Source organism: Taudactylus pleione, unplaced genomic scaffold (assembly GCF_031769625.1).
Source record: "Taudactylus pleione unplaced genomic scaffold, aTauple2 ptg000579l, whole genome shotgun sequence".
In the NCBI taxonomy this organism is placed as follows: Eukaryota; Metazoa; Chordata; class Amphibia; order Anura; family Myobatrachidae; genus Taudactylus; species Taudactylus pleione.
In genome coordinates, this window is record NW_028284981.1 from 5717400 (window position 1) to 5745342 (window position 27943).

Below are 27943 nucleotides of genomic sequence, written 5' to 3' on the forward strand. Positions count from 1 at the left end.
CCCAGGCGGCGGCATCTTATCCACGGTCCAACATGAACCCCCTCCTAGTGCACCCCCGCTGTGAAAAGGCTCAGCAGCACTTTTATTCCGGGACACGCCCCCGAAGCAACGTATTTGGTGGATTTAAATAGAGTCTTTAACCTGTGCTCAATCTGGTTGGTCATTACGAGGGCGGTGGGCGGAGGGATGGTTCGGCAGTTGTCATGACAACACCGGGACGCTCTGCGTTTCCCGGCTGGTTACTGCTGTCTTCCGCGCAGAGCGAGCCAGGGAATGCGCGCGCCTATCGCCAATCACTCAGCGCGTCCTGTGTCTCCGTCTCCGTCCGTCAGTGCTCCTTTATGGGGAGGAGGGATGCGGGCGGGAGGCGAGGCTGTCACGTGACGGGAGTCCTAGATGAACCGGAAGCGAAACACATGATGTGGGAGAGAGCTGTAGTTGAAGTTATTGCCGGGTGTCAGCATGCAGTCCAAGCGGGACTGGGATACCCTGCTTGCCCTGAGGAATTCCCCCAAGGGGAAGCTGCCGTATAACGGGGAATGGGATCTCGAGGTGAGGAGAGGGTTGGGTTCCTCCTAGTCCCGTCATTGGCAGAAAGTTATAATGTAGGCGGGGAAAGGTTTATATACCGGTCATGCTAATGGCGGAACTTTGTGTATGTATTTGCGTGTCTGTGTGTGTGTATATATATATATATATATATATAAAATTAGTGATTGTACCAATGTACAGTATGTGCCCCCCCCAACCTCCCATAGTGGTGACTAACCCTAACCTCTCCCTGGGGGTCCCTGACTGTCCCCCTAGGGGTGCTTATCCTTAAACCCACACACACACACACACTCAGTTAACTGCCCTAAACCTCTCCCCACGTGGCTAACAGGAAGGCTGCCCCGGACTTATTTCGCTCGGGCATGCGTCGTCCTGGATTCCAGCGTCGGGATTATGATAGACGTCAGTGTTTCGACCCCTATCATAAATCCCTATCCGGCATTCTGCTGTCGGGATCGTGACCGGCGGCCGCACATAACTACATCCCGTCTTTAACTACTGGTGTGGAAAGGTATAGATCCCCTTCAGTATTTGTACCTGGAAGTGACGTAGAGTGAGGGCGGAAGTGCTGTCCCATGCCCATAAAGGCAATCAAAAGAAGAAATTTGTCCCCTCACGGGCTTGCCACTCTTTGGGCATGGTGGCTCGCTTTGCTCGCCACAGGATTATATTTCACCTCAATGTTTACATAGATAGTAGGGAATTACATTGGACAGTGGGGTAGATGTATTACAGTGGCACTTAACGTGCTGCTATATCGTTTCCTGCTTCGCCTCTTTACCGAGGTGAAGCAGAAAGCCCTACCGATGAGATGTATAAAAATCTCCTCGGCCAGAGCGGGGGAGCGATAACTCCCCCCTCCGGCGTTCCCTGCTAGAGACTACAGCGCATCAGCCTAGTGCTGATGCGCTGTGTCACGGCCGCCTCCACTGAGCTTGCGCGTGATCTCGCGAGTATCGCGAGATCCCCGCCTGGAGCCGGCAGCCGCCGCTGCAGTGACAGCGCTGTCCCTGCTGTGGGGATAGGGCAGCACCAGGGTGTAGCTGTCAATAGCGACAGCTACACTGGGCCGAACGGTCAGGTGATCTGACTGTTTATACATTGGCCAAGCTATCGGCTCTGCTATGCGCCCCTGTCATTTACCGCAAAACCCCCGATCATACATCGGGTAGAAGCGGTATCAGTGCACATAATGTCCGCTGATACTGATTCTGAGCTTCTTACATCTCACCCCATAACTGATGACATAAGGGTACAAATACTGAAGCAGTTCTATCCACTTGCCTACTTGTTTTTTTTTTTTTAACAGACTTAGGCCCGTTTTCAATTTGAGGTGAAAAGTCCGGACTTTTCGTCTGTTTTGCAGGCGGAAAAGTATTTTGCGTGTCCCTGCTTATCCCCGTATTCAATTTGTAAGGACGCGAAAACTGGACCCGGCGAAACTGGAACAGGCGAAAAGTCTTGTCAATTTTTGGGAAATCATCCTGGCACCCCCCTAAAGATTTCCTGACATGGGGGATCACTATGGATACCCCCGATTTGGCCTGCTGAAGGGAAGTCCGGTTTTTAAATAGCCGCGGCAGTTGCTTAAATGCGCCTGTGAAGAATAGCATTTAGCAATTTTTGGGGGGGGAAAAACTATGCCCATCAAATTTGGTGTACATGAAAATGGGTGCAAGCGTATTTTTTAAGTCCCTAAAATGGTTTTAAAAAATTCTTCAAAAATGCACCTGCCGCTACAACCCGCAATGAAGAAAACACCTGCCGCATACTTGGGAACCCCTCTAGAATCAATTTAGCTATTTTACAAGTTTGTCCCCTATTTATTTATTTTTTTTTCACCTCCAAAATTAAAGTTCATTTTTTGTGGTGTCCTGAATTTTTATTTAACATTTTTTTTGACACACATTACTTTTAGGGGACATTCCCAGGGATGCAGGCTAGTTTTTTTTTTTTTAAGCCCGCACTTCTAAACCCCAATTGTGCACTTTTTTTCGCCACCTATTCAGTGGAGAAAACTTTTCCCAGTTTTTTTACAAAGACACTCTGCATCGGCGAAAAGTCTTTGAAATTGAATATGGGGATAAGTCAAACTGGTGAAAATGACGTCACTGCTTTTCGTTCCAACTTGAATAATAATATATGTATATAACACAGATAAAAAAACACAACTTAAAAAATGAATAATTACACCTGTAAAAGTAGTTTTGAAAAGACAATATCATTATACTGTATTGATATGGCTGGGTATTGTCTGTATTCCAAGAAAAAAACAGGTGGGAAACATCAAGTGGTTGCAATCCCATTTTTTAATTTCTGTGTTTTTATCTGTGTGTTATATACATATATTATGTCTTTTTAGCAATAAATGATTTAAATAGAACTGACAGTGGTGTTTGAAAGAGCAGCCATTTTTTTGTAAATTCAACCCTTGAAGCATGTGCACATTCTCCTTATTTGGCTGCAGCATTTTTTTTCACCACAGGGTTCCATAGGGTGCGCTAATATTCAACAGATATATATATATATATATATATTATAATTATTTTATTTTTTTTGTATAGGATAGACTTCCCAAGTGTCCCTATTTCTGTTGTTAACATTTACAAATCTAGTGCCAGCATATTCCGTTGTGCTTTGCAATTTCTATAACGCTATTAGGTTTTACTTTCTATTCAGATTTGGGAATAGAGTAATGGGGGGCATCCACTACACGATTTTAGCAGGCGATTGAACGATAGCGACGTAGTTATCGTTCAATTGTTTAAAAATCGTTTGTAAATCGTGCAGTGTTTGGTCGTTAATGATTAACGATGCGCGCTCCTGCTGGTCGTTTGATTGTCTCGTCAGTCGACTGAACATGCAGGTCAATTTCACTTGATCTATTAAAGAGAGTTTGTAAATCGTTCAGACTGAAAGATAACATTTAAGGGAAAATCGTTTAGAGATTGGACAGGGAGTAGATCGTCTAGTGGATGTGCCTCTTAAGATATAGCAAGCAACTGTGCATCTTGGTAAAACCATGCTGCACTGCAGGTGGGGCAGATGGAAAATGTGCAGAGAGATTTAGATTTGGGAGGGGGGTGTTCAAGCTGACCTTTAAATTGGTGTGTAAAAATAAAGCTGTTCAGTATTTGTGGCCTACATGCAAAAGCAGCCAGTATTTATCCCAAATGCAAAAAGAAAATATGTATTTGCACCCCTTGCATTGCAACATGGTTTGTCCAGATACGTATGTCTACATAGGGGTCAATTCAATTAGGTACATGTTGCCAGCTATGTGAGGGACAAGGTGCTGTTTTTTCTGTAAATTCGTACAGCAAATTCATTTTGCAATCCAATTAGCAACTCGCACTGAACCAGTCAGAGTAAACTCACACTTTCCATTTGCACCTCCCTGACGGTGAGAGATGGGAGGGAAAATCTTTATTTTAAGGTTAAAATGTCAGGACAATGTGCCGATTCCCTTGAACACCTTCCTAATGACTAAGTAGGCAATTGAACGTATCCAATTAGCTTAATTAGTCCAATAATTACATGTCATTATTGGGGTAAAAAAAATGGCCTCAAATTACCCCAAACTCAACTTTTCTGTTAGTTTAGGCACCCCAAATTTAATTGCAGTATTTTTTTAATTGAAAAAATAAATTTCTACTTCAGGGTCCACAGGGTGACCTTGGGGTATAGCTGGATCCTGGATCCTCGGGCACCACGGAGTTAAAGCTTTTAGCTGCTCCCAGGATGCACTTGGGTCCAACCTCCCCTATACCCCGCCCCCGAGCCACAGGCACCTCAGTTTTAGATGGTGCCCGGCCGGAGTCGGGTCACCCTGCGGGGTGGGCTGCAGGAGCAGCCCCCTAAAGCTTTTAATTTTTTTTATTTAACTTAGTTAAATTTATTTATTTTTTACTATTAGTTTTTTTTCTCTAGAGCAGCAGCGCTGGGCTGTCTGTACAGACGCCCACGCTGCCGCTCCTTCTCCCTGCTGGCGCCGCGACGCCAGCACTGAACTGGGGATCGCGGCGGGGGAAGCCAGAGTCTGTACTAGCCGGACTCTGGCTTCCCCCGGGACTGCTGCCGGAAGACGCCGGGGAGATCAGGTAAGCCGCGCACCGCTGATTAGCGGCGGTGCGCGGGTTCCTTTTAAATGCAGTCCCATGCCCCCGGTCTAGGGGACAGACCGGGGGCGCTAGCGGTGGCGGCGGGCCCCCCCTCCAGCGGAGGCATACCCCGCCAGACCACTAGACCACCAGGGTTAATATCGCGGCAAGCGGGATGCCGGCAACCCGGGGGTTAATATGCTAGCCAGGGGAGGAAGCGTTCCCTGTCAGCGGCTCCTCCCCTCAGCTCAGCGCGCCTTTCAGCTCGGAGTCTGGCGTCGCTGAGCTGCAGATACTCGGCCACTCCTCCTCTGAGGTCTCCAGCGGCCATTTTCTCTGTGGCAGCGTGGATACTCTCAGGGAGCACGCGGACCGGTCCCCCTGTGTACCTCTCCCCTGCAGAAGGACAGTGTACACAGCGCTATAGCCCTCCCAGACACTGAATCTGGGAGGTTGATTGTAGTGGAAAGGTGCAGTGAGTATATCTTCCTGCATGGTATGTGACTTTTGCTAGTGCTGCCTGTCTGTGTCTTTTTTCTACTTACTGTCAGCTTGTACCTATCCCTTTCCTTCTCCTACAAGCCCTACAGGTGTGCGGGGGAAGGGTGTTTCTACTGACCTCACCTATATAGATCACGTATTTGTGAGGTCCGTCACATACAGTTGTGTGCTACACGGTGCCATATTGTGGGCTGTTGTTCAGCACACTGGTGAGTGCGCACGTTTTCTTCCTAAGTCATGTCTGAGGAGGAGATTGAGCACTCCGGGGCTCCGGTATTGTTCTCCTGCAGGCGCTGTTCTGCAGGAGTGGATAGGGAGGATTTGTCACAGGACGGCCTGTGCGGACGGTGCCAGGCGGTCCCTGGTACGTCTAAACCTCCCATTTCGCAGGAGCCACCATGGGCGATGTTTTCCCAGGTGCTGGTGTCCATCGCGGACCGTCTGTCGGTCCCGACTGCCGCCCCTACTAGGGCGTTGCCCCAGCCTGCCATCCCCCATTCCCCGGGTGTCCCACAATTATTGCAGACTCCCCCGGGGTCTCAGCCTGTTGGTCCCTATGCGGGGTTGCCAATGTATATTCAGTCCACCCCTGTGGCACAGCCGGCTGTGGTGCCGTTTCAGGCTCCTGTGACAGCTCCTCCACCCTGGGTGGATGCGCTTTCCCACACTGTCCAAGATTTGGCGGCAGCATCTTCGGTTTTTCAGTCGATGTTGCGCAGTGACGTGCCCTCCAGGGCGTCAAAACGCTCAGTCATGGCACAGGCTGCGCATCTTTCGGATTCTGAGGGGTTCTCGGATGATGGTGAGGTACAGGATGACTCAGCCTCAGATGCCTCAGTCCAGGAGGTAGACACTAAGTCTTCCATCAATGTGCGGGCTCTGGTTAAGGCGGTGCGGGCTATTTTTCTGATTGAGGATGAGGCACCCGCTCCCAAGTCAAGGTATCCTAGTTTTAAAAAGGCTAAGGTTACTTCTACAGCGTTCCCCTTGTCTGATCAGTTGACTGATCACATGGCGGTGGCCTGGCAGACGCCCAGTAAGCGTTTCCTGCCACAGAAACGCTTGGCGTCCAATTATCCATTCCCGGAAGCGCATTGTAAGAAATGGGAAACTCCGCCTGCAGTCGATTCCCATGTAACACGCCTCATCAGGAGTGCTACTTTGCCATTGCCGTCTATATCCTCGCTGAAGGATCCTACGGACAGGAAGGTTTAGACTTGTCTAAAGTCTATTTATTCTCTCTCAGGGGCTGTAGCCCGGCCGTCCATGGCCATCTCCTGGATGGCCAAGGCCATTGAGGGGTGGGCCAACGCCTTGGAGGACACGTTTACGGATGAATCTCCGGACGTCCAGAGGGCGTTGTTAGGACAGATGAGAGATGCCGCCTCCTACATTGGAGAAGCATCTTTGGATGCTAGCCTGTTGACCTCTAGGGTTTCGGCGGCAGCAGTGTCTGCTCGTAGATCCTTGTGGTTGCGGTCTTGGAGAGCAGACGCGGATTCAAAGAAAGGCTTGGAGGCCTTACCTTTTAATGGGGAATTACTATTTGGTCCGGACCTGGACAAAATAGTAGATACCCTGGCAAAATCCAGGTCAGCCTTCCTCCCTTCAGCTACTACACCTGCTAAGGTCCGGAGCTCGGCGTTTCGTTCCTTTCGGGTTCAGGGCAAGGCAAAGGGTCAGTCCTTCCCGAGGCAGTCCGCACCCAAGACCGCCTCAAAGCCAAAGAAGCAAGCCTGGAGTGCTAGGCGCCCTTCTTCCAAGCCAGAAGATAAGCCTTCTGCGTGATGGGACGGGCCTCCCTCTGGGGGACCCCAGAGTGGGAGGCCGACTTCTTCAATTCGCCCAGTGCTGGCACAATACCACCACGGATGCCTGGGTGCGAGAAGTGGTCTCCCAGGGGTACGCCCTGTCTTTTCGGCACAGGCCGCCTTGCCAGTTTTTTTGCACAAGTCCTTCTCAGGACAAAACCAAGGCCTTGCAGGTTCAGGAAGCCATAGAGGCCTTGCTGACGGCGGGGGTCATTATACCCGTACCACAGTCTCAACGTGGGATGGGGTATTACTCTACGCTGTTTCTGGTGCAGAAACCCAATGGCTCTCATCGCCCCATCCTCAATTTGAAGTCCCTGAACAGGTTTCTCAGGGTTCCCAAATTCAGGATGGAAACTTTGCGTTCCATCATACTGGCGATGGAACCGGGGGATTATATGGTCTCCCTGGATATCCAGGACGCCTACCTCCATGTGCCTATAGCAACATCGCACCAACGTTTTCTGCGGTTTGCTATTCTCCACAACCACTACCAATTCAGGGCTCTACCCTTTGGTCTCTCCACGGCACCAAGGGTATTTACCAAGGTGATGGCGGTCATGGCGGCTCACCTTCGGAGCCAGGGGATACGGTTGCTACCGTATCTAGACGACCTCCTCTTGCTGGCAAGCTCCCCGGAGGTACTGATCCAGCATCTCCACCTGACGGTCGCTTGTCTACAGGCGCACGGCTGGTTGATCAACTGGAAGAAATCCTCCCTCATCCCATCACAACGGATGGTTCATTTGGGGGCCCTGCTGGACTCTCGTCAGCAACGGATTTTTCTGACTCCAGAGAAGGTCTCCTCCTTACAGCTGCGGATTCACAGTTGTCTGAGCAGTGGCAGAGTGTCGGTGCACTCAGCGATGAGAGTTTTGGGGTCCATGGTGTCGGCATTCGACATGGTGGAGTTTGCCCAGTTCCATTCCAGGCCCCTGCAGGGGCTGATTCTTTCAGAATGGAACGGATTGCCACACAGGATCCGCTCTCAGATGCTGGTGTTGTCCTCGGAGGTGCGTCTGTCCCTAGCCTGGTGGCTGCAGACAGCGCATCTCCTGGAGGGGCGCCCCTTTTGGATCCCGGAATTAGTTCTGCTCACGACAGATGCCAGTCTCCGGGGTTGGGGGGGCGGTGACAGGCTCCTTGTCACTTCAGGGTCGTTGGTCGGCGGAGGAAGCGATTCTTCCCATCAACATCCTGGAACTGCGGGCAGTATACAGAGCCCTGCAGTCGTCCGGCACCGCTCTTCACGGAAGGGCCGTTCAGGTGCAGTCAGACAACGCCACCACGGTGGCGTACATCAATCACCAGGGAGGGACTCGCAGTCGAGCTGCGATGTCGGAGGTGTCCCGCGTCCTGGCTTGGGCGGAGCGCTATCTTCCAGCTCTCTCTGCAGTTTTCATCCCAGGAGTCCTCAATTGGGAGGCAGACTTCCTCAGCCGTTACGATGTGCATCCCGGGGAATGGTCGCTTCATCCAGAGGTATTCCAACTACTCGTGGACAAGTGGGGGCTGCCAGAACTGGACCTGATGGCGTCCCGTTACAATCACAAGCTGCCTGTGTACGGGTCAAGGACAAGGGACGCAGGCGCAAGTCTGATAGACGCGCTGTCGGTGAAATGGCTGTTTCAACTGGCTTACTTGTTCCCTCCGATATCTCTGCTGCCTCGGGTCCTGCGCAAGTTCAAACAGGACGGAGGCACACTGATCCTGGTGGCCCCAGCGTGGCCCAGAAGGCCGTGGTACTCCGATCTGCGGAGCCTGTCCATCGACGCTCCGTACCTCCTACCTCAACGGCGGGACCTGTTGTCTCAGGGGCCCTGTCTTCACTCGGATCTGGGTCGACTATCTTTGACGGCGTGGCTCTTGAGACAGCCGTCCTGAGGTCTCGGGGCTTTTCTAGCTCCGTTATTACCACCATGCTGAGGGCGCGCAAGCCTGCTTCCGCGAGGATCTATCACAGAGTGTGGCACACTTACTTTCAGTGGTGCGAGGCCAGAAACTATGATCGCCAGGTGTTCCGAGTTTCGCGTATTCTGGCTTTCCTTCAGTCCGGTTTGGAGTTAGGATTACGTCTTTCTTCACTGAAGGTACACGTGTCTGGTCTGTCGGTGTGGTTCCAGCGCAGGATCGCTGCTATGCCGGACGTACACACCTTTTTCCAGGGTGTTTTGAGAATCCAGCCTCCCTTTGTGCCACCTGTGGCCCCGTGGGATTTGGCGGTGGTTCTTAGGGCCTTACAGGGTCCTCCTTTTGAGCCCTTGGAGTCAGTGGAGCTCAAGTGGCTAACTTTTAAAACTGTTTTCCTCTTGGCAATTGCTTCTGCCAGGAGGGTTTCAGATTTGGGGGCGCTTTCTTGTCGTCCCCCTTTTCTGATTTTTCATCAGGACAGAGCGGTGCTTCGCACTCGTCCTGATTTCCTGCCTAAGGTGGTTTCCAGGTTCCACATTAATCAGGAAATTGTTGTACCAGCCTTTCAGTCACCTGATCTTTCGGCTGGGGAGACTTCCTTAGACGTTGTAAGGGCACTCCAGGTTTATGTGGACCGGACTAGTTCTGTGAGGAAGTCGGATTCTTTGTTTATCCTCTTTGGTTTTCACAAGAGGGGTTGGCCTGCCAACAAACAGACTCTAGCCCGTTGGCTTCGTTCTGTTATTATTGAGGCTTATATGCAGGAGGGTTTACCTGTTCCAGCCTCGGTTAAGGCTCATTCCACTCGGTCCGTGGGCCCTTCTTGGGCTGCTAGCCGTGGCGCCTCTGCTGTTCAGCTCTGTAAGGCGGCCACCTGGTCTTCCATTCAGACCTTTTTGAGGTTCTATGCGTTTGACACCTTTGCCTCTCAGGATGCATCCTTTGGGCGCCGGGTTCTATCAGCACAGGAGCGTCCCCGCCCTTAGTTGGACTGCTTTGGGACATCCCCAAGGTCACCCTGTGTACCCCTATGGACCCTGAAGTAGAAAACAAGAGATATGGTAAGAACTTACCTTTGTTATCTCTGTTTCTACGAAGTCCATAGGGTCCACAGGGCACCCGCCCTGACGCACCTGGCTTCATATGGGCTCTGTGACTGGTCACCGGTTTTCCGTCTCCCATTTCTGTGAGTATGGTTCTTGTGTGTTCCAGTCTTCCTTCTCTCTGTTTCGTCTCCTCCTCCGGCCTGGGCTGCTTACCAACTGAGGTGCCTGTGGCTCGGGGGCGGGGTATAGGGGAGGTTGGACCCAAGTGCATCCTGGGAGCAGCTAAAAGCTTCAACTCCGTGGTGCCCGAGGATCCAGGATCCAGCTATACCCCAAGGTCACCCTGTGGACCCTATGGACTTCGTAGAAACAGAGATAACAAAGGTAAGTTCTTACCATATCTCTTGTTTTTTAAATTATTATTTTTTTTTTTTAAAGTGCCCTCAATGTACCACAAAGTTAACTTTTTTTTTTTTTTTTTTCGCATTTTTCTTTTAAACTGTTTGGGATTAAACGAGAAAAGGTTTCTTAGGGAAAAAATTTTACATTTAAAAAAAAAAAGCACAAATCAGCCATTTGACACCATTTATAAACCTTCAGTACTTTCCTTATGCCCACTAACAGCCTTCTATACGGTCCTGCTAACAAAATTGTAAATTTCTGGGGGTCCAGGATGGTCTCCCCACTTTTTCATGCACTTCTCTCACATCACCTTTGGCAATCAATTCGCAAACCCCTGTACCTCGAATAGGCATTTTTAATTGGATTGGAGAATTCTCGGGTGCGCGCATTCATGTGAAGTCTGCGAGTTTCATGTAACAATCTAGCCACTCGCACCTAATTGGATTGACCCCCTAAGTCTGATAGTGGCAATTCATTGGCTACATTCTGCCTGATGCTGAAGGGTAAGTATTTATCCATGGAGAAATTTAGGTTTGATACTACTTATAATTAAGGCCACCTGGAGTTTCTGCATTTTGCTGGTTGTGACATTTAAAGTACCTGCTAAATATTATTTTGTTTCTCCCCTGATCGTACTTTTACTTATTTTTCGTAGAATATACTGGATGCAGCCCAGTCCTCCCCTAAGTTATCCCCATACTCTGCCTGGGTGCTGCAAAATATCTTACAACATAAAGAATTGGATAACAACTCAGTTGATCACTCCCCTTTGGAAAATGGCAGTCCTCCTTCCAGACTTTCTTCATCTTCCAAACCTGGTTCCCCTGCCATCGTTGTGGCTTCCCCAGTTTGCGTGGCCAAAAAAGAGCTGGTGAGTTTCTCTATGCCAATATTGTAATGTGGGTTTTGTGGTGGTAGATCTGTCCTGTCCTGACTGGACTGACTATCTCCTTTTAGGTTCTGCAAATCATTAAAGAGGCAGATCAGTCTTCCAAGTTGCAGTCGGAAAAAGTAACGGAAGTGGAAGGCGTAATCCGGTTGTACGAGGAAGCACAGAGAACAAAAATGAAGGTACGCCTCTACGATGACCGGTTTGCAGGGTGAATTCCATCCTTGCCTTTTGTTCTCCATAGTATTGTTCTCCCTCTTTTTAGGAAGAACTGCGTGGTCGCCTCGACATGACTGATCAGTTCAGCAAGTTGTTTGCCGAGAAGGCCGTAGAGCAGCTGAAACGCTTTGAGGAAATGATGGAGTTAAAGCAGAGACAAGAGAAGCATCAACTTCAGGAGCAACTGGAGAAGGGGTGAGGGTAAAAGAACCATCGCTGCTTCTCAACAAACCAGCGGTTGGTGCCTAATGCCATTTTGTTTTTTAGGTCTAAGGAGGTCTTGGGGCAACAAGAGAAATTAAAGGAGGAACACCGTCACCGAGCCAAGGTTATTCATCTTTTACGCCTATGGGAGTCTTTTAAATATGAAATAATGATTTGTCTAGCCTAATCAATATTCCTCAGCAAACGGGCTATCGCTGGTCCATAAAGCTTCGGGAGGTAGCGCTCTTCTGTGTAATGGTTCAGACCACAAAATGGCTAGCTCTACCATGTGTAAAGGGGGGGCACTCTGCATTCTAAACCAAAAAGTAAAAACTTGATCCAATTAATTCTGCATACAGTAATAATAAGATGAGGTAAAACCAAAGGGTGATCCAAATCAAGGTTAGTTTTCAGGTTTGAAATATATAAAGGTGTATCCTCATACATCTATACTCACTATCCCCAAAAACATTTCCCATAGAGACGGGTCAGATAAATCGTATCAATGGCATCAGACCTGTTCACAAAATAGTCTTATTCAATATGGGACCTGGCCCAAGTTGTAACTTATTCTATTGGAATTAAATTTGAATATTTATACATGGGGGTAGATGTATGATAGTGGCAGTTACCGTGCCGCTATAACGCTTCCCGCTTCGGTAGTGCAGGAAGCACTACCGATGAGATGTAAGAACAGGGGCATAGCGCCCCTGTCATTTACCGCCCAGACCCCCGATCATACATCGGGGAGAAGCGGTATCAGCGCACATAACGTGCGTTTATACCGCATCTGGGCTTCTTACGTCTCCCCCATGGTGCGCTATCAGGTTTGGTTTATTTCTTTTTCGAGCTGCTGTATTGTGAATGGTTGAGAGTATCTTCTCCCCATTGGTGACATCAGATATTCCTGGAAGAATACCTGACTCAGATAAACAAGTCTAATTACATTTTTGGTACTGGCCACCTTGTTCATACATTGGAACTTAGGCCCTCATTCAGAGCCGTACGCTCTGAGCAGAGCGCACGCTCTGAATGAGGGCCGGGCTCCATTTTCATGGAGCGTCCTCCTGGACGCTCGTATAGCTGTGGGTCACCACCCACAGGCTATACGAGCGTGCTTTGTGATGGCCGCGATGGTCGAGACCATCGCGACCATCGAAATTGCGAGCCGGAGCCTGCGGTTGAGGTTTTCAACCGCAAGCTCCGGAGTGATTTTGGCTCTATCAGAGCCAAAATCACTCCCACTGACATCACTAGTGATGTCAGTGGGCCGGCTTCTGACGGGAGGCGTTCCCGTGGGAACGCCCCCGTCAGGGAGGCACGCCCCCGGCACGCCCACCAAAGGGGGCGTGCTGTCAATCAACATTGACAGCACGCCCCCTTTGATCGGACACAACGAGCGAAGGACTTTCCTTCGCTCGTCGCGTCTGGCGCATGCGCACGACGGAGCTCTCCGTCGTGCGCATGCTCAGTGCATAACATCGACCCACTTGCGAGCGGACAGCCGCTCGCGAGTGGGTCTGAATCAGGCCCTTAATTCCCATTGGTGTAATTTAAAAAAAAATAATAATTGCACCAGGAGACACCTTTTTGTTGCTTCTGCTTCACCATTGCCCAAACTCTTGTACTGAACTTCTATATACTAATGTTCCAGTATAAAAATCCCACCATAACACTAAAGTTGGGTACACACTACACGATGTGTACCCTGCATGACCTTGCCGGCGACGTGACCCTGCATGTGGCAAGTGCATACACGCTTGCCGATGCCCGGTACGACTGGGGGGGAGCTACGTGTCATGCTGCATTCTGCAGCGTGGCATCGTTGGCGACATCCCCCGTCGGCCCTGCTGCAGGGCCGACGGGGGGTATGTATCAGCGTCTAGTGTGTATCATGGGTATGCACAAGATGTTGTACCCGATATTTCCCCTTCCGTTTCGCGGGATCGGTCAACATATCGTCTAGTGTGTACCCAGCATAAGACATTTAAAATGGGTAATTCATACTCTTATTAGCCAAATTAATAGGTATGTAGTCATTATGTCGTCATGGTCATTATGTTGACATCGTGTATGTCTATTAGGGATGTGCAGGCTCGGATAGGTTCGAGTTTGCACGTGGAGTTCGGATTTTTCCCTCCAAAAAAAGGAACTCAGAAAGAGGCAAAACGTCATCTTACATGGACGAACATCATCATTCCTGGACAATGTCGACAGTATAGGGGTTAGGCTGCGGTTAGGGCTCTAACATTAGAAAAACAATATGTTGACGTGCACAGTGTCAGCATTACGAACATGCCATTTGTCGACATAACGTCCATGTCGACACCCAAATTATTAGTCTATATATACTCCAAGATTGCTCATCATGCAAAGCACGCCTACCTGTTTTCCATTATTATTTTTTATCAGTAACCTGTTATGTGCACCTGTACAGCTCCTGACCTTGAAGCTGCGCGAGGCCGAGCAGCAACGCCAACAGGAGATGGAGCGTGTCCGGCAAGAAGAAGGGCGCGAGAGGATGCGCAGGTTGTGTATTCTGCAACAAGAAGCTCTGCAGCTCATCCAGAAGATCGAAATGGACTACAAGCTCCAAGAGACGTTGCGTGTGGACCTCTCTGCTTACAGCCAGCGGGGGAACCAGATATGTGGAATTTTATCCAGTGTTGTTCGCGCCAGTAGTGAGGTAAAGTGGTTTTCCCTGTTTACATCTACTAAAACCCTTTGAAAGTACAGGTTGAGTCTCCCATATCCAAATATTCCGAAATACGGAATATTCCGAAATACGGAATAATTTTGGCATGACTGAGATAAAACCTTTGATTTTTGATGGTTAAATGTACACAAACTTTGTCTAAGGCACAAATTATTACAAATATGGTACACAATTACCTTCAGGCTGTGTGTATAGGGTGTAAATGAAACATAAATGTATCTCATATATGTACACAAACTTTGCTTGAGCCACAAAATTATTGAAAACATTGTGTAAAATGACCTGCAGGCTGTGTGTATAAGGTGTATATAACACATATATAACTATGTGTATATTGGGGTCCCATTCCCAAGATATTTCATTATGATATGCAATTATTCCAAAATACGGAATATTCCGTTATCCAAAATACCCTTGGTCCCAAGCATTTTGGATATGGGAGACTCAACCTGTACTACACAACTTGAAATGCCGCGCACACAGTGGCATTAGGTCACTTAACTAACGTCGCCCCATAAGTGGCATCAGACTGGACCCGTGTAAAATACGTGGCTTTACTTGTGGACATGCCTGATTCAGCAGATATCTGTGGTTCTACCACTGGGGAGCAGGGTCCACTAACTGGCTACAATGTGCTCTAGCTGCTCAGTCTGTTGGGTGGCCGGAGTTGTCCAGTTGATTCATTTATCGTAAATTCATTTTGTCTCTTGGAGTTGCAGGATTTTCTCTTGTGTATCTAGTTTAATATAAAAAAGCTACTAATAACATTCATAATATATTTAAAAGTTCTAATCTCTTCATAGGAATATTTGACTTTCATTTGCATTTCCTCTTTGTGCGTAAGCTATTCTACGATCGGTAACTTTCTGTTATTGGAGTGTCCATTAGTGTTGCGCTGTGTACAAGTATTGCCAAAGTTGTCAGTTTCTATAATCTTCCTGAATTCGTTATATTTTCTGAATGTGATTAGTAAAGGTGCTCGCACGTGTTTCTTTTGCCAGCTTGGCCTGCATGCCAAGCGACTGCATGTCTGAGGGACGTGGCTAAATCTTAGACAGCTGGTAGTTTGGTGATCCGGGCTTCTAGCAGGAGGACAGGGACACACAGCACCAATAGTGCACTTGGGTGATGCCCTCATACATGGTCAGAAAGCTGTCATCACCACACCAGATTTGCCATCAGTCCTGATTTGATAGCTTATAGAGCTCGAATAGATATTCTTATGCACCCCTACTTGCTGCACTTTGTGGCCAAGTAGCTCTAAAACCGCAAAGTTGGCAGCCAGAATCGCAGCTGAAATTAGATTTTGGGGACTTTGGGACAGGGACAGTGTGGGTAAACGTAGGATTTCGTTGTCTGTTACTGAGCAGCATCATTGGTTTTCATGATAAAACATTCCAGAGACACATTTTCATATTTAGCTATGTTTTTGCTATAGGACTCTATCCTGTACTTTTTAACCTATAATAGTAGTATTTATGTTGTAATCTTCTGTCCTGCTTTCATAGTGAAGCCTACTAGTTTGGTCACTCGTGTGTTGCATTACTCCCCAGTAGAAGGCTTTTTTGAGGTCCTGTTAGCTTTGCAGGAGATTTACAGTGGGGCTCCGGAGAAATAACGAGCTGATCAGAATTCTGTGTTCCCGTCAGAGAGGTTTCCCCACCCATGATGATGTGAGCGTTGGAGAGCGCTCCGTGCAGGAGATGCGGGTGTTGGTCGGTGCCATGGAGAAGGAGGTGGCTGCCGCTGAGGAGCGGCAGAAAGCTGAAGCAGAAGCTGCCAGTAAGAAGCAGAAAGAAGCAGAACTGCAGCAGCAAACAAAAGCTCAGGCCCCGGCCCCAGCTCAGGTCAAGAAGCCGATGCAGACAAAAGGTAAATTGCCCTTTCTGAATCCCACCCCATGAGGACAATTTCAATTAGCTGTGCGACTTTGGCACCTAGGTTGAGCGCTTGGTTGATTGGTTGATTCCGTTACTGCCTGTTTTAACTAGTGCTTGGCAAGGTTACCGCTGGCCTCATTGATTAGCTCCAGACACTAAACCCGGGAACTACGGCTTAACGCACGTTAGCCACGGGCCTACTGTGGAAATACAGCGGGAGCTAAAACCCCGCAGTAAGATCCCGTGGCTAATTGATCCCCCCCCATATAACTAATTGCAAGCTTGCAAAAGCCACCAAGCGACATTGCATCCAAGTCTCGGTCTAACCTGTTTTGTTAACCGTGTTGAAAATAATCATCTTAGTAGCACCTGGTGCCTTCTTTTCTCAGGACTTCAGGAAAAAGCCGCCAGGAGCACGATGCAGAGATACCAGCAGACGCAGAACTACTGTGAGCAGTGTCTGAACGCTGCCAGCCAGCTCCACACGTGCAAAGATCTCCAGGTAGCTGACATCTTCACATTTCTCCAGATATCCACCTGCACCTCTGTCCCGCTCCTCCTGACACTACTGTCCTCTCTTCCAGCTGAAGAAGATCAAGGCCGAACTTCAAAAAGCAGTCACTATCCCCGTCAGCCAAATATCCTCCAAAGCAGGTGCGTTTAGGGATGTCTCTAATCCCCTTCGTTCCTCTGCTTTCACAAGTTATTACTAGTTCTCCCGTAGTTGATCTGCTGGTATAATACCGCCTTCCTGTCACTCCCAATAGGTTCTCTGTTGAGAGAGATATTTGACAAAATCAATAACTTGCTCCTGGGAAAGCCAGTTCTGTCCGGGGGCCGTCAGGTTTCGGTGTCTCTCCATTCCCAGGGGTTGGACTTTGTGTGTTACAAGCTGGCTGAGAAGTTTGTGGTGAGTAGTCCCATGACAGGGAAGCAGTTTGACACTAAAAGGATTCCACGGATGGGCGTGATGCCGCATCCAAGAATAGATCCGCATACATGGCCTGATTCTGATCTGGACGCAATGGTGATATTTACGCAGATGAGCGATTATCTGTCAGCTACGGACACGTCGCACTGCACACGCGCCAAAGTACCTTTGCGATGCAGTAAAGATTTAACCGCAAAGTGATTAATATTCAGGGACCATATGGGGGAGGGCAGCAAAAACTGAGGCGTGTAGCTAGGCTGCTTTAGCGGGGCGCTGGGACCGGCCCTATTTCTGAAGGGCAATAAGCAACCTGCCCTCCGGCGCGGTGCCCTGCTGTACAGCCTGCAGTTGCCGTCCCCACCCGCAGGGCGCAGTGTCCCGCGGGTGAGGGTAAACTGCGGTGTAGCGGTTACTGCCGGTGAATGGATGCCGGTTGCGTGCGCACTGACAGCAGCACTTGGGGGCAGCCCGGTTGGTTCGGAAGTACCGGGCATGCCCCCAAAAGTGACAAATAGGGGAGTTGACTTAGACACGCCCCCTTTTCTTTGGCCACACCCCCTTTTGGATGTGTGCCGTTTCTCAAGGTCCGACGCCGGACCTAGAGTGAACACTAGACGTGTATCCGCCAACCTCTGCCATCCCGTGCGCAGAAAATATAGTACCAGCGCCTCAGTTCTCACGGACATTTTGAGCGACCCTGGGATTAGGCAAACTTTCTGAAGGGGTTGGGAGAGGAGAGAAGACCAGGGGGTCTGTGTTATATGATGTTCTAACATTAAATTAATAATGACATGGCTATTCGTGGGCAGGGCCACCAGATATGGTACCTCGTTTCCCTGCACCCATATCCTCGCCAACAATTGGGGATAGTTTTCGAGAACTTTCTTCAAAGTATGTTACTCCATATCAGGGGTATTTCAGCTTCTCTGGAATTACACATCCCAGCATGCCCTGTCACAGTTTTCTATTATGGCATACTAAAACTGTGTCAGAGCATGCTGGGATGTGTAGTTCCACAGCAGCTGGGGGGGCTGCATGTTGTATACCCCTGCTCAATACAGTTCACCTTTAGGGTTTTTTTAAATAGTGTATCTTTGAAGCTGGTGGATGTGGATCCTTTGTGTCCATCAACCTCTCTGACCTCTGATTCATCTGGCTTTGGTCCCTTTCCCATTCTCTTTAATGACTGCTCTGAGAATCAACAGTCATGTCATTGTGCATGGAAGAAATCCTACCTTTCCTCTATGGAGTCTTAAAATAGAATCACAAATAGCGTCAGGTCACGAGAAGTATCTGGTTGTTGGAGCAACCAAATGTCTCACTTGGGGGAAAAAACGAAGCACAGCGGTCAATGGGATGGGAACTGTTGCTGGTTTTCTTGCAGAGACGTCCGGCTTTTGCAAACTCTCCGATCACAAACGAGACTGATATACGCATACAGCCAAGTTTTGAAATGGGCTTAAAATTCCAGGTGGGAAGTCTGGATTGCCTCAAATTGGGGTCATCGGCAAGAATTCAGGCATTAATTGATATTGAGATATACAGGAGTCTCGTGTGTTTATTAAAACTGTAACTATGGTAAAAAAAAATTAAACTAAGGCTGTCTCCTGGTTCTAGACAGGACCCCAAAGGGAAGCAAGAAACATAAAATTTAGATAACTGGGTTCAAGATTGAGCCATACTATAGACGCATGGGGGATGGTTTAGATGGGGGGATAGATGAGAGAATTTCAGAAGAGACTGCCGCTGTTCCATGGGTTCTTGAGTATAGAGAGAGATGTTTGTTACACCCAGGTACATATCTGACTAAAGTATACCAGCAGAGCTATAGTCCATCACACTGTAGAATTGTAACACAACATTTAAGAAAGGCAGTGAGTGGTACAGCACAAGGGTCTCCCTGTTTCTGATGGGCACACAACAGTGTAATCACCTACCAGCCACAGATAGGTTCTCTATCAGTTGAGATTTTTTATTTTTGTTTCCTGAACGTCCAGCAGGAACAATAATACACCAGCCAGACCTGTCTTTCAACCAAGGTCATTTTAATAGTCTCTGGGCTCCCTATCCTATACCAGTTATTTCCCACAGAAGAGTATTCTGGGTACAGGGGGAAGTCTTTTTTTTTTTGTATGGTCCTCCACATTTGTGAGCTTTACCAAAAGGCATAATCACATAGATGATAATTACCCTGGTATCCTCCCTCCCTTAACCCTCTAGTGGGTTTTTTCGGACTACAGAGCTCTGAGATGACCAGTTTTTTTTGGTGAAGTCTGGCCGGTCATCTTGTCGCATGAGCACAGTATTGTCCGCAACGCGAGCTGTACTTAACATACCGAGAAATAAGGTTGAGATTGTGATGTATAGATGCACCTGGGAGAACTTTGGCCCTTTTAGAAGGAATATATCTAGTAAAAGCAATTTGTACGTCGTCATAATATTAAACAATGGCAACGGGAGTGCCACTGATGTCTTCCCATTGAAAGGTGGTACTCTTATTACCCAAGGCCGTCGCCACACTCATCACAAGTATGAGATAAATGGCTGCTTCTGTGCGTTTGAGAAGGTGCTGGGTACAATTTGCCTTTGGTTATTTGGAACTTGTATTAAAAAACAATGTTTAGTTTTATGTGTTGAAATTTAGTCGTCTTTGCTACAGAAACAAGGGGAAGAGGAAATAGCGTCTCACCATGAAGCTGCCTTTCCTATTGCCGTGGTAGTTTCTGGGATATGGGAGCTGCACCCCCGAGTAGGTGAACTCTTCCTTGCTCACCTGTATAAGAAGTGTCCTTATGCTGTGCCCTTTTACCCGAGCTTTAAAGAAGGAACTCCACTAGAGGAGTATCAGAGGTGAGCTTCTGTGTTCTAGACTCAATGCTATATCATCTCTGTTCAGTCACTTTGACTGCTGCTGTGTATCCGAGCGTCATTGTAGCCTCTTGTTACTCTGTAGAAGGCTTATCTCTTGGTTCTCTTGTGGTGATTACCAGCAGAAATTAACATTTAACTGTTACCTGGGGTTTGAACGCTGGTCGCTAATTTAATAGCTCCCAGCACTTTATCCGGTAGAACAGACCACATGACACAACCCGCGAGTAATTGAACCGCCCCCTAAATGTCATTTTAGTGTTTCGTTGTTTTTTTTTTGTTAAATCTACATAATAAATATGGTGCTCCAAAGCTTTTTCTGGCTTCCTCGTCCTCCCCACACTGCCAGGTTTATTTGATAAAATTACGCTATATATAACCCCAAAGGTGCTTTAACTCCTAGTAACCAGTCAGAAGTTTACTTTCATTTTCTAATCTGCTGTCAACGACCACTAAAATCGGATTGGTTGCCATGAATTACAGCACAATTGTGCACATAACAGTAATGGAGCATACACATGGTCAGATGAATGATTTTGACTGCATTAAATTGAAATCGTCCAAAACTGACTGCAAAACATGTCAGATATTATCTGACCATCGGGAACGCACATTGTTCATCGTTCTGACATGTCAGATTTTCCTTCATATATGAACGATTGAACGATTTTTGAAATCGTTATCGTTCAGATCTGAAGAAAAATCTGACCGTGTGTATGCACCATAATTCATTAACAATCCTATAGAATCAGGTTATGTAACTGTGAGAAGACTATGCTGAAAAATTATAGATACATGAAAATGTTTTTTTGAGCATGATCACAGACGCGACCTTTAAAGATATTTATCATCTGTCTTTATTTTTTGCTTTGTGTAAAATCGCCGCAAGTTCCATTTGGTGATTTGTTAACACATGTTTATTGCTCTTAGGATGCTGGGATACCTGGTACAGGACACTAAGGTTGAGCAACAGGACAACTTTTTGAAGCGCATGTCTGGGATGACCCGGCTGTATGCTGCCATGATACAATCACGCTGGCCTTATGGAACAAAACAAGGGGTTTGTTTTTTTGTGTGTGCCTGTTACAATGGTTTCTTTTTAGCTGGATATAAGTCTTTCTCTGAAAGGTAAAAATGGGACGTGCTTTTAAGTGGAGCTTGATAGAGCATCTTTTGAGGGTGGCACTTCTATCAACCTGGGCTGATAGAAGTTATACTGGTAACTTGTTCGGACTCTGTTGTCGGCAAAAGAAAAGGTAACCCTAAAACGTGTTGCTAAGATATTAGGATGTAATCAGGACACGCGTTAGGATATTTAACCTAGCGGAGTTCATTGCACACTGTCTATCTGACGACATAAAATCTGCAAGTCTGTAGTCTCTTGCAATAGGTTTCCCTCTCCCAAATCATGCTTCATCTCCATTCTTGCAAGTTTTCCAGATTTGCTGAGACTTTTTCTGGCCAGGTTTTTTTTTTTTTTTTTTTTTCGTTTATTGGCCGTCTATCTAATGTCCAGATTTGTAGTACTTTGGCCATCCTACTACATTTTTTATTTTGACCAATTGGAAAATACAACCAGTTATTTGGTCATCGTGCTAAATGGCAGTATCTGTGAGCATTGGGAATCTTTTTGTTTCTGATTTTTCTGTTTTATCTTCATTGTATAGTAAATGTTGTTTTTGTAGCTTTATTTTATTATAAATAACTTGCATTATACTTTTTACTTCATCGCACTATTTATCAGTGCCTACGGTATTTATCTATAGCCCTGAACCATGACGGACATAACCCCTGAGATCGACCATGAGCGAATGACCGTTTCAGCCATCTTTTAAAACAAATGAGTAAACCTGGCCATGTATGCCGCAACTCGGACGGATCAATTTGGTCACGTGGTAGATTAATGCTGCCCAGGCCAACATCTGCCAAAGGCTTATAGAAAATCTCTAATCGGATAGGGTACTAAACCTGTAACGGCACGTGCTAACCGGGCTACGTGTGAGCTCTCTCATATCTCTGTTTTGGTCACATGCGGCGCATACATTAAACATAAAACCCGTTGATCAGTATTGGAACCAAGCAGTGTGGCGGCAGCTTGTATATTGCACAGCTAACTGTCTTGTTTATTTCTAGGCTCACCCTCATGGGCTACGTCATGGTTGGCAGTGGATGGCACAGTTGCTGAACATGGAGCCACTGGCGGATGTCACCGCTACTGTACTTTATGATTTCCTAGAAGTAGGTGGCAATGTTACTTTAATATGTATGATGCAACATTGTTATGTCTGTGGTATTGGAATGTATTTTAAAGCTAATAAAACACAAAGCTGTGCTTCAAACAAACGGGGAGATAGATTTTCTTTTTTGTGTGTGTGTGTATATATATATATATAAAATCTCCATATCTTTTTTTTTTTTTTTTTTTTTATTTATTCTCGCTCTCTCTCTCGAATATTTTTGCTCTATTTTGCAGCTGGAATTGTTTTTATAGGTCATAATTATCTCATGACCACACATATAGTCCTAATATTTTAAGGTCACAAATAAAAGTTACGTTTTAAACCTAATCATATTGTTAACCTAAAAGTGCGCCCCAGTAGGAGTTTTTGTTATTCTTCTTTTTTTTTTTTTGTTTCTATGCAATCTCTTTTTATAGTACCAATCGCAACCTGCCAAATTCTAACTTACATTTTTCTGTTACAGTTGAAATGAAAGCAATCCTCTAATTGGGTATACACCTTTTCTGAGGGCTTACCTGTGTACAACGGTGCTCCTGTAACCATGGCCTGCTTTGTATTTATAGGTCTGTGGCAATGCTCTGATGAGACAGTACCAGGGCCAGTTCAAGAAGCTGCTCTTCTTGATCAAGGTGGAATATTTACCGAGGTATGATCAGCTACTCTACAACAGTGGCTCTCAAACTCTGTCCTCAGGACCCCAAACCTTTCCCGTTTTCCAGGTCACCTAGCAGGTGCACAGACGCTGCCACATGTTAAAGATCCACAGGTGGAGCTAATGTCACTTGTGATTCTGTGAGGGGACCTGGGAAACATGAACTGTTTGGAGTCCTGAGGATTGCGTTTGAGAACCTGTGCTTTATATTATCTGATTATAAATGTAAAATCGTAATAATAATAAAGCGCAAGTGTCTTCTGAGTCACTAGGCAGAGTAAGGCTGGTGGTTCGCTAGCGCCTGAAGTGCCCAGAATATTCAGTGCAGACACCATAATGAATGGTGACATTCCTTCTCTGTCACATGGATATGATTATGCACAGGAAATATTGCTTAGAGCATCTTCAGATCTTATTGGTCCAATATGATGGGGGGGTGGGAAACAGAATAGAGTTCCCTATTGTCCCTTCTCCAGTCTGTGGGTTAGCGCTGAGCAATTTGAGTGATATGCTAGCACTTTACTAGCAGGTAAAGCGACAGCGTCCACCGAGTGCCTGTGTGACACGGCCCTAACCTTTAGCAATAGTGTAACCTTTAGACAGCATGGAGACACTGTAATGGTTGGCAAATGAGCCCGTCTCAAGGAAAGCTTAGTCTCTAAATAAGGAACTAGTTATGTTGGGGGAAATGCAAACTGGTCAAGGAGTAATGCTAGTTACGTGGTCAGGCTAAACGCTTGCCTGATGATATGGAGGGAATATGTAAACCCTGCCTGGCATGAGGGAACAATACAGAACTAGGAAAATCCTGAAGATGCACTGGGGAAGAGTTGAGCAGCCAGGCTGTGTGCACGGCTTGTGCTCAATTGAGGGCATGTGAAGATTAACAAGGAGGTATGAGGAGGTGTGACATCACTGAGAGTTTTGTAGGTGGACTTCAATTTTCAACTCTATTCTGTGCTGATAAAATGATGGAGAACGGAAATTACTTCTGTTTACAAGTAGCTATATGAGCTTAGGAGTACAGATATCAATTGGGAACAAGACCGGCAATAAGGGAAGTGGGCCAGGTTATACCTTCTCTGTTGAAAGCCTGAGTGCATTGGGGTTACCGTGCCACCACCACCTAGAGGCGTACTGCTACTTGTCACAAGCAAATTACGTGGAACATAGCTACCCCCTCTCACCCAGTACTTGGGCTCTGTCTGCTCATAAGGAAGGTTTTTGTTTTAAAAAAATAAATTCAAATAGTCAGCAACAGAGAGATGGCAGGCCCCACTGGGCACTAGCAGTTCGTCTAGATAGCCTAATGGGTAATCTTCCCCTGTTCATAATGGCAGCCAAAGAGTCGTGCAGAGTTGGAGGAAAAGCAAAAAAATCTTTTCCTTTTTTTTTTAAAAAAGGAGCAAATTTGCACCTTGACAGACCCATGTTGCAATTTGTGGGTGGGGGGCAGATTTATAGGGAGTGCACAGATTTAGAGTAAGGGTGTCGCCAACTCCAACCTAGCTCAAGTCTAAAGGTGGTCATACACGACGGATCGGCACGATATAGGTGCTATATCGTGCCGTGTATGGGCACAATATCGTACCTGATATCGTGCTGCGTGCTCCAGCGGAGTCGTACATCGCATCCCCATGTCTTCCTGCAAAACCATCTGACCTGGGATGCGATGTACGAAACCATTGAAATGGTGGAGTTGGGAGCCGGCATATCGTGCGGTCTGCGGGCACCGCACGAATGCCGGCAGTGACAGCACGATCCGTCTGCTGACGGATCGGCTGTCGCACTACATTGTGCAATACACCGTGTTTGGCCAGCATAAGTTTCAATGTAAAGAAAAACTGCCCAGTATTTGTACACCACATGATGCATGGGGGAGGGGGGGAAGGTAGAGCTGATGAGCTGTTTAGTGATATTTGTGCAGTTCTTTTAAAACCTGTATCTATCCTAAGTTAAGTCCAGAAAAAGTTGGATATGGGAGAAAACCCTCTTCATGGCAGTGACCTATAGACACTGGTTAATGGCATGGTAGTGTCATATTGCACAGAAGGGCCAGCTATATATTGGGTATAAAATCTGTTTAAATCCCAGCTAAAATAAGTATTTTTAGAAGCTTCAAACAAGCTCCTGAGAGAATAAACCATTTCTCAGCACCATTAAACTGATGTTCTCAGCAATATTTCACCTCTAGAGAGCAAAGAAATCTGTAAGTACAGAGTGCTCGTTTGTAGGATGATAGGTAGTAGGACAGTGAAGAACTGTTACTATACTAATTTGTAGCCCCAGGGATGCCACGTTTTCTCAAGTTCTTATAGCGAGCAGAGATCATCCTGCGCCTTGTGCATTCATCATTCTCCATCTAAGCCTGCAGTTAAACATCCAGATTTGCCATCAATGTATCCGTTGTACAAGTTCCATTCTTAAGATTAAATTCAGGTTATATCAAATATAAGTTCTCCGTTGGAGACTCCACAGTAGGGAGCTGAGGACTGCATGGCCCAATGAGGAGGAGAGGAGAAGTTGGGAAAGTCCACTTTGTCCATGGGCATGCTACATCCAACATATGATCTCCTGGGAAGGCTCCAGAGTAGGGAGGAGAGGACTGTACTGCCCAATGAGTAGGAGAGAAGTCTGCTTTGTCCACAGGCATGTTTGTTTTTATTGCTTAATAATGTTCTGAGCACTGTGGAGCCCACATCCGGTATCAGTGTATACAACAACCCGGAAGCTGGCCCTGTGTATGTTGCATTGGAACCCAGTGTACTCTTAATGCTAAGTGGTCTTCTAGTTTCTATGCACATTCTTATACTTCGGTTGCTTCCTCATGTTTCTCTCTCTCAGAATCGAGAGTGTTACCTCGTCCTGTGAAATGGGGTCAGTCGCTCGTCTCAAACAGTTCCTAGAGGTAAGTACCATATTCCAGGTGTACAGCTGGTCTGCGTTATTTCTATCCATTTCACGTTTTTTCCTTTTTCATTGCAGGACGCCATACAGCGAGGGGACATCCCGCTTCCCAAAGGATACCTGCACGCTGCATTCTGGAAGTCCTGACCACATTGTCTCCAGCAAATTGATCTGAATTTTTTTTATTTAATTATTATGTTTTTTTCTCTAGGAGAAGCTATGACGTTTTTAATGCATTTTTGTTTTGTCTGTTTCCCCAAAATCATTGTCAGAGGATTTTATATAATTGTGTGAATTAAAAAAAAAAAACTTTGCTCATAATCCACTCAGACAGTTTCTTATTTATGTGTAACAATTCATTCACTAATGAATGGCTTTGAGGGTATGGCCTGCTGATGGAATAGGATGTCATGGCGGGTGTGTCATGGCATTGGGGTGTCACGTGTCCGGAATCTCTGAATCGAACAGGGCATCAGTAACTTGTCAATGTATGGAAACTTTTTACATGTTATTATTATTGACCTTTTTTTATATTGATCTGTATAGTTTCAGGAACTTTCACACTTAACTGTTTCCATACACCCTAAGCAAGTCTTAGTTTTGACCTAGGGAGTTGTACCTCACCCCTGACCATAATACAATAAAATATTGGGGCGTGGTCACACTTCCCTGGCAGGCCCAGGCACATTAAGGCGGTACACCGCGTGTGTAATTGGAGCATATTGGTCATTTTGGTTGTGCTTTACACAACCAAATGTGGGGGACCTCTTTATTTTGTTTTTGGGGGGTTCTGTTACTAGGAAGAAAATTTATTGCATTAAATTGAGTCCTTGTGGCACTCAGAGGGAGATTTTTCAGCCCTAAAGAGGATAAGTGGAGAAGTTCCCCATAGCAACCAATCACCTCCTGGCTATCATTTTTATAAATGATAGCTATAAGCTGATTAGTTGCTAGAGGCAATTCCTCCACTTGTCCTCTTTAGAAGATTTGATACATTCCCACCCTCTTCCTCCCATTCCCTATGTGAGATCTTTTGGATTTATATGTAAGTAACTGGTGCACTCATAGCTCTTAAGGCAAATGTGTCTACTCTTAATATTGCAAAGTGGAAGTTGGCTTGATCCTCTGGGGTGGAGGCTGAAAAATGACCTTAATAAGGTTGAGACCAGATGGTCGACAGTCAATTTGTCGACAGCTCAAAAGGTCAACACACAAAAGATCAACATAAATTGAGGTCGTCATGGGAATGGTCTATATTATGTATACACACAGCAGGTAAAAGAAGTATTGAACACATCAACATTTTTCTCAGTAAATATATTTGTAATGGGGCTATTGTAATGACATGTTCACCAAATGTCAGCAACAACCCATACAATCCACACATGCCAAGCAATCAAACCATATATGTCCATAAATTATGTTTAATAATGTGAAATGATACAGGGAAAAAGTATTGAACACGCTTACTGAAATTTATTTCATACTTTGTACAAAAGCCTTTGTTTGTAATGACAGCTTCAAGACTCCTCCTATATGGAAAAACTAGTCGCATGCATAGCTCAGGTGTGATTTTGGCCCATTCTTCCACACAAACAGTCTGCGAATCTTGAAGGTTCCGTTGGCCTCTTCTATGAACTCTGATCTTTGGTTCTTTCCATAGATTTTCAATTGGATTAAAGTCCGGTGATTGGCTGCATTCTAGCAGCTTCATTTTCTTTCTCTGAATTGAGTGTCCTTGGCTGAGTGTTTGGAATCATTGTCTTGCTGAAATGTCCACCCTCATTTCATCTTAAGCATCCTGGTAGATTGCAGCAGATTTTTATTTTTTTTTAATCAAGAATGTCTTCTATTCATCGTTCCTTCAATTAAATGAAGTATGCTAGTACCGTATGCTGAAAAACAGCCCCACACCATGATGTTCCTACCTCCAAACCTCACTGTTGGTATGGTGTTTTTGGGGTGATGTGCAGTGCCATTTCTCCTCCAAACATGGTGTGTATTACGGCATCCAAGGAGTTCAATTTTGGTCTCATCTGACTAGACTGATATTTTAATAAGAGTGTGTTTCTACTTCAGGGTCCATAGGGGGTCCACAGGGTTGACCTTGGGGT

At 46.5% G+C, this 27943-nt stretch overlaps 2 protein-coding genes across 4 annotated transcripts in view; one reads left to right on the plus strand and one right to left on the minus strand.

The window, feature by feature from the left end:
* ODF2 (outer dense fiber of sperm tails 2) overlaps nucleotides 1–360 on the minus strand; it is a 32914-nt gene extending 32554 nt beyond the window's left edge. Inside the window, exon 1 of one of the 3 annotated variants that reach the window (XM_088453429.1) lies at nucleotides 1–360. In XM_088453429.1, coding sequence (XP_088309555.1) covers nucleotides 1–15 — 15 coding nt within the window. In that variant the 5' untranslated portion in view covers nucleotides 16–360. The other 2 variants (XM_088453427.1, XM_088453428.1) reach the window with 2 other exon arrangements.
* On the plus strand, nucleotides 356–26135 carry GLE1 (GLE1 RNA export mediator). Its single transcript, XM_088453431.1, has 16 exons — nucleotides 356–552; nucleotides 10979–11194; nucleotides 11281–11394; nucleotides 11478–11626; nucleotides 11699–11759; nucleotides 14073–14321; nucleotides 16001–16223; nucleotides 16621–16733; nucleotides 16816–16885; nucleotides 16999–17141; nucleotides 19822–20012; nucleotides 20961–21090; nucleotides 22164–22268; nucleotides 22834–22916; nucleotides 25767–25830; nucleotides 25908–26135. Exons 1-16 carry the CDS (start codon nucleotides 463–465, stop codon nucleotides 25974–25976), a joined length of 2070 nt encoding a protein of 689 aa, XP_088309557.1. The 5' UTR covers nucleotides 356–462; the 3' UTR covers nucleotides 25977–26135.
* The last annotated feature ends 1808 nt before the right edge of the window (nucleotides 26136–27943 follow it).